We start from the raw sequence: 9,819 nt of genomic DNA on the forward strand, positions 1-9,819 counted from the left end.
CTCCTCCTCCTCCTCCTCCTCCTCATCCTCCTGCTCCTCCTCCCCCTTTCTCTCTCAGATGTAATTGAAATGATTTTAAAAATTCACATATTATCGTAGAATAGATTATAGTCTTTAGGAATATCGCAATGAAACTATTACCTTTGATTCAGTTCCACTAAGCAAACAACGAGAAAAAACAAAAAGGTTTTAGTTTACACAGTGAAAATTTCAAAATGTGATGTTAGTTCATAGCATGTACTTAAAAATATACAGATTCAAACCTGTCTAAGATAAAATTGTTAGGGAGCTAGAAAATTTCCCCGTCTTAGACATTTTTCGTCTTGGACAGAGGAATTTGGGGGAGGGGGGGGAGGTCCATAGTTCTAATAAGTAAGCAATAGTCAGAACTTCACACCTCTCAAGTGTTGTACTACCCCCTCTCTGATAAGGGCATGCATCAGTCCTATTTATCCATCGCCTTCTGTGCTTGCATCTCGTAGGACCACTCTTTGACCTATTAAAAACAAAAACGATTAAATATCTCCTTTGCTTCAACCCTCAGCCCCTCCCATTTATGTAATAATCACAGCCAATCAATGAATGCCGACCCTCCCATGCATGTAACAAAGAATCAAGGAACTTTTTTGTTGGCTTGGCGTATGATCAAGGTGACAGGCATTGGTCTAACTATTTTCTCACCTCTGGTCTCTGGCAACCCAGGAAAGTTGCCTGGCTGGAGTGCCACCCGAGCACTTTCACAGGTACTGGTGAGACTTCATACCCACACGACACTGACCATCTGCACCACTCAGGGCTCACATGGATGGGGTAACATCAAGGAGCTTAGAACTTACTTTTAATCTCCTTGGGTAACATCTACCTTCCAAGTTGCACCCCCTACTCCTCTTCCTTGCTTGGTGGCATGACATAAAGTTTAGAGCCTAGGTTACCTAGAGTAGAGCCGATGGATCCAAACTGAAATATTTTGTTTCAAATCAGGGCTGAGTGAGCAAAGTATTTTCAGTCCTAGACATGTAAAATCCCGCCGAAGGGAAGAAATTTCTCTTTCCATTTCCACTTTATGCAGGTTTCCTTTTTATGTAGAAATTAATTAAGTGGGGAAGCAGGGAAATTCCATTATGACAGGTTTCCATCTTAGAAAGGGTTCTGTTAAGGCAGGTTTGACTGTGTATGTTGTTATTATAATATATCCATTTTCTGGCACTCTACGCTCACCCACTTTTTTCCTTAAGTAGTTATTTCGGACTTACACGGTTTGTGACTGTTATATTGATATAGTTTTGTTGGTAATTTGGCTTTTTTTATGTGCACTGCTAAATATTGCATTTTCTACTGTGATCTCAGAACCAGGGGAAATGATCAATGAATTAACAGAACTTCCTGGTTTGGAAAATGCTGCTCTGAAACAAACCCTAGACCACACTAAAAAATGTACATTGGAAGTATGGAAGTTTACAGCTATAATAAATTGAAAATTTAGACCCTTTTTTTGTTTTACCTTTTTTTATAATGCATCTCCAGTACTTCATGTAGTTGTTGACCTGTCCGACTTGATTATAATGTCACTTTATTGACTGTGCCTCAGGTTTTCCCACTACTCAAAAGATGGGGTACAACAGGCTTACTTGTGGAGTATGAAGACAGCTTTCCGTATAGCGAAGAGTTGAAGGTTCTTGCAGCTCCTCATGCCTACAGGTGCATAGATGTGATTTGTATTGTATTCCATTAAGTATCTGTCTATTTATCTGTGTTTGAATTCATTGGTTCATTCCTCCGTCCGTCCATCCATCCATCTATCCATCCATCCGTCCATCCATCCGTCCATCCATCCATCCATCCGTCCGTCTGTCCATTCATCTGTCAATCCTTCCATTAGTCCATTTCTCCGTCACTCTGTCTGTCTGTCCGTCCCTCTGTCTGTCTGTCCCTCTGTCTGTCTGTCCATCAATCCATCCATCCATCCATCTTTCCATCCATCCATCCATCCATCCATCCATCCATCCATCCATCCATCTATCCATCCATCCCTCTCCTTCTTTCTCTCTCCCGGTCTCTCTCTCTGTCCGTCTCTCTCTCTGTTACTCTTTCTTTCTTTTGCTCTCTTTTTTCCTATTTATTGTGTGTCTGCTTTTCTGTCTGTCTGTCTGTGTGTCTGTCTGTCTGTCTGTCTGTTCTGTCTGTCTGTCTCTTTTTCTTGTTTGTAATCAATATGAAGAGATTCTAGAAGCTTGACCAGAAAAATGATAAAGATGATACACATGGTAGACCACAAGTATATGTGTTTTTTAACCTCCACAACTTACTAGATGTTAATTGACTTTATTACTGGAACTGGAATGTTTTCAGTTGACTGCTTTCACTTGTTTTCACTGAGTACGTTCTGAGTGTCTTATTGGTTTGCTATTCACAACTGAGCCTTGCACGACAGAGACACCCACTTTTCAATGCAACGAAAATAAACACAAAAATACAGGATTTTCCAAAACCATGGGCATTATTTATTTGGATAGTGGACTTTGGCTGTTCTTCTATTAGCTATTATCTAGTTGTTATTTCTAGTTAGAAAAAAGAAATAATTTCATTCAAGATTTTCCTTTTCCTCGTTTGTCATGTGAGAAAAGACACTCCACCTTTTGAGGATTGTTCATATATTTTATACAATATTGGTGGGTTGGTGATGATGGGTTACGTTAGTATTTTTCTTAGTATAGTGTACTCTAGATCCATGCTCTGATTAGAAGCTTCGCTGAGAACTCAATAAATTAGATTTTTGTTTTCTCTTTATGTGCTCACCAGTAAAGAAGAAATCAAGCAAATTCAGACCCTGGCCGCTGACAATGACCTTATCATTATCCCTCTAGTGCAGACTTTTGGCCATTTAGAGGTAAGACTTTTAGCAACCTATGAAAGGTAGTCTGGTGGTTAGACTTTAAGTAGCCTACAAGAGGTAAGACTTTTAGAAGTCTACCTGTGGGTGGTTGGCGAGTGCTTTGGTGTTGTTTGCTTCTTCTTTCTTATCAAACATCTACCGTCTTTTTCTCCCCTCCTTCTTTTATCTGTTTGTTACTCTCTTGTAACACCTCTAGTCTTCGGCGGGGGCTCTCGTGGCCTAGAGGTTAAGGTGTTGGCCTCTCTTTCAAAGGTCCCGGGTTCGAATCCAGGTAGCGCCCGAAAAATGTTCTTCTCTTAAATTGCCTCCTTTCACCTCCTTTCCTGCTCTCTAGCAATATTCTGTCGTCTGCTTTCATCTCCTCTTTCTGCCCACACCCCTTCACCTCCTTTGTCCCCCTCCTCTGGGCTCCTGACTCTTTCTGCAGCCTTTCTACTGCTACTCTTTGACTCCTTCTTACAGCTGTCTTTCTGCCACACCCCTGATCTTCTGGTAGGAAAGATCTACACCTAGCCTTCTCGAACAAGGGCGAAAAATCTCGGAGGGCCCGTGTGCAAGTTGCGCACGCTAAAGAACCCTTGGTGGTCTAAAATCAATCATAGTAGGCTTCGGCCGCCACCCGGGCAAAATTCAAAATTTCCTACCAAATAAAAGTATTAGGTGTGTCCTGCTCGCTCATATTACCTTATGCAGTTGCGAGCGCCATAAAAACACTAACCAAAAAAAAAAAAAATAATCTTCAGCGCTTATATGACCTTATTGTCTCTTACTAAAACTAAAACTAAGAAGCCTACTTGAGGTAAGATTTTGGCATCCTACTAAATGTAAAACCTTATCAGCTTACTAGAATACTTTATTAACACTTGCAGTACCAAAGGCTCCTATAGGGAAAAACTCTCAAGCACCGCACCAGTTTAGAACGCTGAAGCTGCGGTAGAATTTTTTTCTTTAAAAAAACCTTGGCAGCCCAAGAAACAAGCTTTAGAAATGCATAGAGGTTCATCAACTATTCAGCTATCATATAGAGTGACTTCTTTTGGTATTTACTTCAGGGCAGTGCGTTCGTTCGTTGTTTAATTATGTTTAGTGTGCTTGGCGACATTTTAAAGTCGCCAGTGGTAGTGAGAGCATACTACAATCTGGCTACTTAAGTCGCAGACGGTACTGTAAGTGTTTAATGGACAAAATCTAAGTGCTCTAAGGTCTGCTTGGGTAATAATATAGATTGTAAAGCGAATAAAGCTTGCTGTTGAGCTTGGATAAGGCCTATACAAAATATGCTATTTATCATTATGTCAGAGATTACTGTGACGGTTGTATCTATTAGGTTGGTGGTTGTTTTGTTTTTAAAAAATTTTTCTGCAGTTTTATTGATAGTATAAAGGGACCTTTTTTGTAGCACATCTTTTTCACAATTTATGGTTTGTATCCATGTTAAAAATAGTGAGCTAGTTAAACATGCAAAACATAACGCAAACCTTATTTTCAAATAGGTAACAGAACTGCTGACAGTTTGTTGTAACAAAACATTTGGAATATTTCTCAGACTGATGTTCATTCATTATTTCCTCTGTCCTTCAATACCAGTTTGTGCTGAAGCATGAAGAATTCTTTCCTTTGAGGGAGGTTGAGAAGTACCCAATGGCTCTCTGCCCTTCAAATCCAGGTACTAATTTGGAAAAAATTAGAATCTTTTTAACTGTTGTTGTTGTTGTTGTTTTCTGTCTAGCAATAGCTGGGCTCTTGCCCTTCTGTCCAATGCCATGTAGCGATAAGTGCAGGTTTGCTGCAGTTGCTGTAATGTTCCATAGAGTGTGTTGTCAATGTTTGGTCTCGGAGGGAGAAGTGTAGCTCTGATGTCATTTAGGGCTGTGCAGTGGAAAAGGTGATGTTCCACAGTCTCATATGCATAGTCACATGTAGGACACATTGGGGGTAGTTCTGGTTTTATTCTGTTCAAGTGAAAGTTGAGTAGTATATGTTCTGTTCGTTGGCGGAAGATTGTGGTCTGTTTCTTTCTCTGTAGGTGGTTGACATTATCTTTTCGTCTTGTTGTAGTCGTTTGTTAGAAAATTGCTCTGCCTCTCTTTCCCAAGGCCCATATGTTCATCAAATCTTGTTTACTGTTGCTTTTCTTTCTTTTCAAATGTATATATGATTGAGAAAAATGGAATTTTTCTTTTTAAAGAAATGTAGTTTACTTATATGCAAGGGTATTTGAATCAATTTTTTTTCCGGATGAAATAGCTGACTTTCTGTCAAGATAAGCTGCCTTTCATCATACTAGCCCCGGATAGTTCCAGTGCTCTAAAATTCAGATAAGTTTCAAAAGACCTTATTGCAAAGTAGACTATACTTACCAGCTCCTATAATATCATGGCTAAATACATAGAACCAAAATTAGAACAGTTTGGGGCCTTGAGTTAAATCGTGTACCTTTTAGATGACAGTTGCATCATCCAAATAAGATTTGACTACCTATCAATGTTTATTATATGGTAACTCATCGCTTTTGAAATTCCCATTACCTTCACCATGCAACCTCCACCTCCCTCCCCCCCTTCCCCACCACCACCAGCTGCAAGTAAAACATTTTTGCGGTGTGTTATCATAAAATACAACACTCTACATAGTTAACTCATGGAGTGAATGTAAAGCACGATGAAGAGGTCTCCCAATTTCAGCATGCAATAGAAGCAAGCAGATGGAGTTTGACAGTTTACTCTGTCTCTCGTAAAATAAGTCTTTCCTTGTTGATGACTTTACACTAAACACTGTTGATATAATAAATGTTTTGTGGTGCAGTCTTTTACATTCACTGGACTGATGAGAGAATTACCTTAATTGTAGATTCTCTAGGAAATAAACGGTATAAGTACAATGAAATGTTGAAATGTTAAAATGGAATTTGAGGCTAATGAGAATTCACGTGCTTTTTATGTAAACCAGAATTTGTAAACATGCTGTTCTTTTCGTCCGTCCTATTTCAGATGCACTCTCAGTGGTGTGTAAAATGATTGATCAAGTAATGGCCTTGCATTCAGGTGTTCAGCATTTTCATATTGGATGCGATGAGGTGAGAAGATATTAAGCTTTTATCAGAATTGTTTTAAATTTTTCTCTAGAATCTTTATATTGATGGTAGGAAGTGCATTAGAGATGCGTTATGCCTACTTACACTAATTTTGTGATATATTATTGGGACTTGCTGTTTATAGGTTTAGTGATATGGCTACCTGAATCTCATGTTTTCATCAAATGTTTTTCAAACGATTCAGGTAATGTTGTCTGTGGATTAAAGTGTATTTTTTTCTCTTTTTCAAGAAAAATGAGTTCTTTCAAATTTGTTTGCACATCTTTTAACATGTGGTGAAACAGAGTTAATAATTTCATTTTATCTACAATGATTTGGTTGTTATGTTTTATTGTGAAGATTGTGACAGAAAAGAATTCACATTGAAAAAAAATTGTATTTATACGCCCCCATCGATGCTATATCATTTAGAAGGCTGGCTGCCAACCCTTGCACATCACTGCCAACCCGTCTGAGAGGGATAAAGCATTGCGCGTCAGAAAGACCAAGATACTTGATGAAAATTCTCCCCACCTGGGAATGGAACTCGAGTCTCTTGCCCGCGACAGGGAAACGACTAACTGCTAAACCACATATGCCAGTACATTTATATTTGTATGCTTTATGTAAGTAAGATCAAGATAGTACTGTTATTAGCATACAGGGCTCATAGTCTTTTTTTTAGCAGCAAACTTTGTTCATGAGGTCAAGATTTTTGTAGTTTGATTGTTTCCCCAGGTCTATCACTTGGGCCTTTGTAAAACCTGTAAAAGTCGCATGGCTGACGGCTCACTGAGCAAGGAACAGATTTTCTTTTCACACGTCCGAGAAGTTGCCACTCATGTTCAGAAGAACTACAATGGAGTTATGTGTATAGTATGGGATGACATGTTTCGGTTTTCAGAGCTGCCGGTTATACTGAGTAAGTATTTAAGTCATGTTTCTAAGTTTTTTCCTTCATGGATGGTTGGGAATGCTCTGGTGTGGTTTGCTCCCTTTTTCCTATCAAACATCTGTCGTCCTAATAAATCTTTCCTCCTTCTTTTTTGTGTATGTTGCTCTCTAATAACATTTCAAATCTTTGACCCTTATATGACCTTATTGTTTTGCAAGCGCCATAAACAACTCTTACTTAATTAGTTTTTTTCCTTATCTTTTGGCCTTTGGTGCTCAGAAAACAATGGCTTGCTCTCCTACCTGTTTTGGAAAGGTCTGTAAGTAGTAGCACACAAATTGTGTCTCATAGTAGTGTCTTACTACTTTACCGTACCTCTTGATATTTTTTTCCTTCTTTTTTCATCTTCCCTTTCAGTTCCATGCCTTACATTGAATAGTACGTTTTGTATTGTGATTTTATTTCTTATCAAATTTTCGCTGAGGGTTGGCGGACACTTTACTTTAGTGTGGAGCTCTGTATCTACTTCTTTCTGTATATCTGTTTGTTGTCGTAATTCGTCCATGGTAAAATATAGCCATTTTCATCCTGACTTGCCATTTATAAGCTACCTCTCAAAATGTTATACTTTGTAAATGATTGACCCAGCGATAATGTAGTTAAACATTGAATAATAATTGGAAAAGGATAGATTTGCAATCTTTTTTTTGTTCTTTGCAGTTGGTTTAAATCACATCTAACCGGCCCTACTGATGAAACCCTCTTCTTTTGTAAGCTCTTATAGTCTTGTCTGTTGCCATCTTTCCCGTAGCGCCTTATGGTTCTCATTGTGTCAACCTAACTTTGTGACTTAGTTCTCTAAAAGTTTTTACACTCTTTTTGATATGGGTTTTGTACTTTTTTCAACTCATTCTGATATCTAAGAGGGGTTGTCTGCTTATTACAGGATCTAAATTGTGTTGATGGAGGTTTAAAATGTTGTGAAACTTATTTTCAGATTGTCGACTCGGTGGTCTCGTTGAGCCTATGATCTGGCACTACGTACCTGCTTTCATGCTGCCCAATGGTCAGTATAATGTGTACTGAATTTTTACTCGCACTTTTGAATATGCATAAATAAATCTTAAGAGTCTTCATTTTTTGTTCTCCCTCTGAGCTAAACTGTGTGACAATTGCCTCATTATTTTTGTTTGAAAGTTCTGGAAATAGAGCTCTTATCAATTGAACGACACTCAATGCGTCACTTGAGTTATACCTTGCTTCTATGCTTTTGATTTCTCAAAAACAGATTTATGTCCGGAAAAGGTGGATGTTTTTAACTTTTTAATTGATTATGTGTATCGTCTTTTACAGCGTTAGTGGAAATTTCATGCTTACAATGGCCATGATTGTTTGATGAAATGTTCATTACAATTTGCTTATGTGGAATATGCTTGAATTGATTGAATAAACCCTTATAGCACCATGCTATTTTTAAGCCTCACTTCCTTCTAGCCCAGATAATACTGGAGCCATTGACTCCTGAAACCCAGGTAATACTGACTGCATCTAATTTTTTTCAAACATTAAACAAATTTCTATATTACCTTTGTATGAAGTTTAAGAAGATAACATGCAGAATATTTTTCTCAGACAATTGGAAAGATTATGGTAAAAATTTCCAACTGGATCTTGCCCTTTGGGGGAAATATACACGAGGGGACAGTAATGGTAAATCAGTTTTGAAAGTAAATGTTGGGTGGTTGGTGTGTGATCTGGTGTGGTTTGCTCCTTCTTTCCTATCAAATATCTATCATCCTTATCTTTCTTCCTTCTTTTTTGTGTTTGTTACCCTCTCGTAGCACCTCTTAATCTTCGGCACTTATAATACCTTATTGTGTTGCAAGTGCGGTAAAACTCTTTCTAAACCTAAACAAAAGCAAATCAAACTGCAGTATTGTGTTTACAGATCTGTGGGAGAATCTGAGTGCAATCTTTCCCAAGATCTGGATAGCTAGCGCATTCAAGGGCGCTACTGGTCCTCGCGCAGCCATCACTAACATCCGCTACCACCTGGACAACCATCATGCCTGGCTTGAGACGCTACGCAGCATGAGCCAAAAGTTCAAGGCCATCCAAGGCATTGCCATCACTGGTTGGCAGAGGTCTGTGTTAAGTTCTATGGCAGTTCCTTTTTCCTTTCAGCTTGGTTTGTATGGCTTTGAAGGTTATTATTTTATCGTCTGTAAGCTGTTAATATGTACTCAGCACAGGAAGCAAAATTTTACTTTGGAGCAAAAGAAAACTGTTTCATTCTTTTTACAATCCTACGTACATTTTGTATTTTTTTCTTGAATATTTACACAATTAGAATTAGAATTTTGATAAAAGAGTTATTTTTTGAGCCCATGCAATCGATACCACAGATAATGAGACTGTAATGAAACAATTTTCAAAATTTTTTGCTAAATGCATTCAGATAGCTGGCCAGCGTCATGTTTACCTCATGGTTATTATTATTATTAAAGATGATTTCTATTTTAGTCAGTGTCTGACAATCTGTCCTAGAGAAATGAAATTTATTATTATGTGCTCTCCCTTGTACAAGCAAAGTTTGTGTTCTGCAAATAAAAAATGCTAATAATAATAAAATGAATACGTATTTTTAGTCTTTATTAAGCACTGACACCTAAATTTGTCAGGAGCCTTTTCTATGCTTTAAGTGTTACGTTATTTGAAGAATATGTCAAATAAAAATAAGAAAAGACTTTTAAAAAGTATATGTGAACCATTGGTCATGCAAAGTTGTTAAACTTGCATTTAATAAAGGTGATAATTTTTGTAAAATTCTATAAGTGAACCATCTATCCCTTTAATTCAGTTACCCAGTCTGTCTGTCTGTCTGTCTGTCTGTCTGTCTGTCTGTCTGTCTGTCTGTCTGTCTGTCTGTCTGTCTGTCTGTCTGTCTGTCTGTCTGTC

General features: G+C 38.0%; 1 protein-coding gene across 1 annotated transcript in view; it reads left to right on the plus strand.

Annotated features, from left to right (window-relative positions):
* Nucleotides 1–9,819, plus strand: part of LOC101852683 (hexosaminidase D) — a 25,306-nt gene that overhangs the window by 9,236 nt on the left and 6,251 nt on the right. The window contains exons 3-9 of the mRNA XM_005096274.3: nt 1,589–1,698; nt 2,800–2,887; nt 4,481–4,559; nt 5,884–5,969; nt 6,705–6,888; nt 7,859–7,927; nt 8,810–9,005. Coding sequence (XP_005096331.1) covers nt 1,589–1,698; nt 2,800–2,887; nt 4,481–4,559; nt 5,884–5,969; nt 6,705–6,888; nt 7,859–7,927; nt 8,810–9,005 — 812 coding nt within the window. The remainder of the gene's footprint in view (nt 1–1,588; nt 1,699–2,799; nt 2,888–4,480; nt 4,560–5,883; nt 5,970–6,704; nt 6,889–7,858; nt 7,928–8,809; nt 9,006–9,819) is intronic.

This window comes from Aplysia californica, unplaced genomic scaffold (assembly GCF_000002075.1).
Source record: "Aplysia californica isolate F4 #8 unplaced genomic scaffold, AplCal3.0 scaffold00125, whole genome shotgun sequence".
NCBI classification, from domain to species: domain Eukaryota; kingdom Metazoa; phylum Mollusca; class Gastropoda; order Aplysiida; family Aplysiidae; genus Aplysia; species Aplysia californica.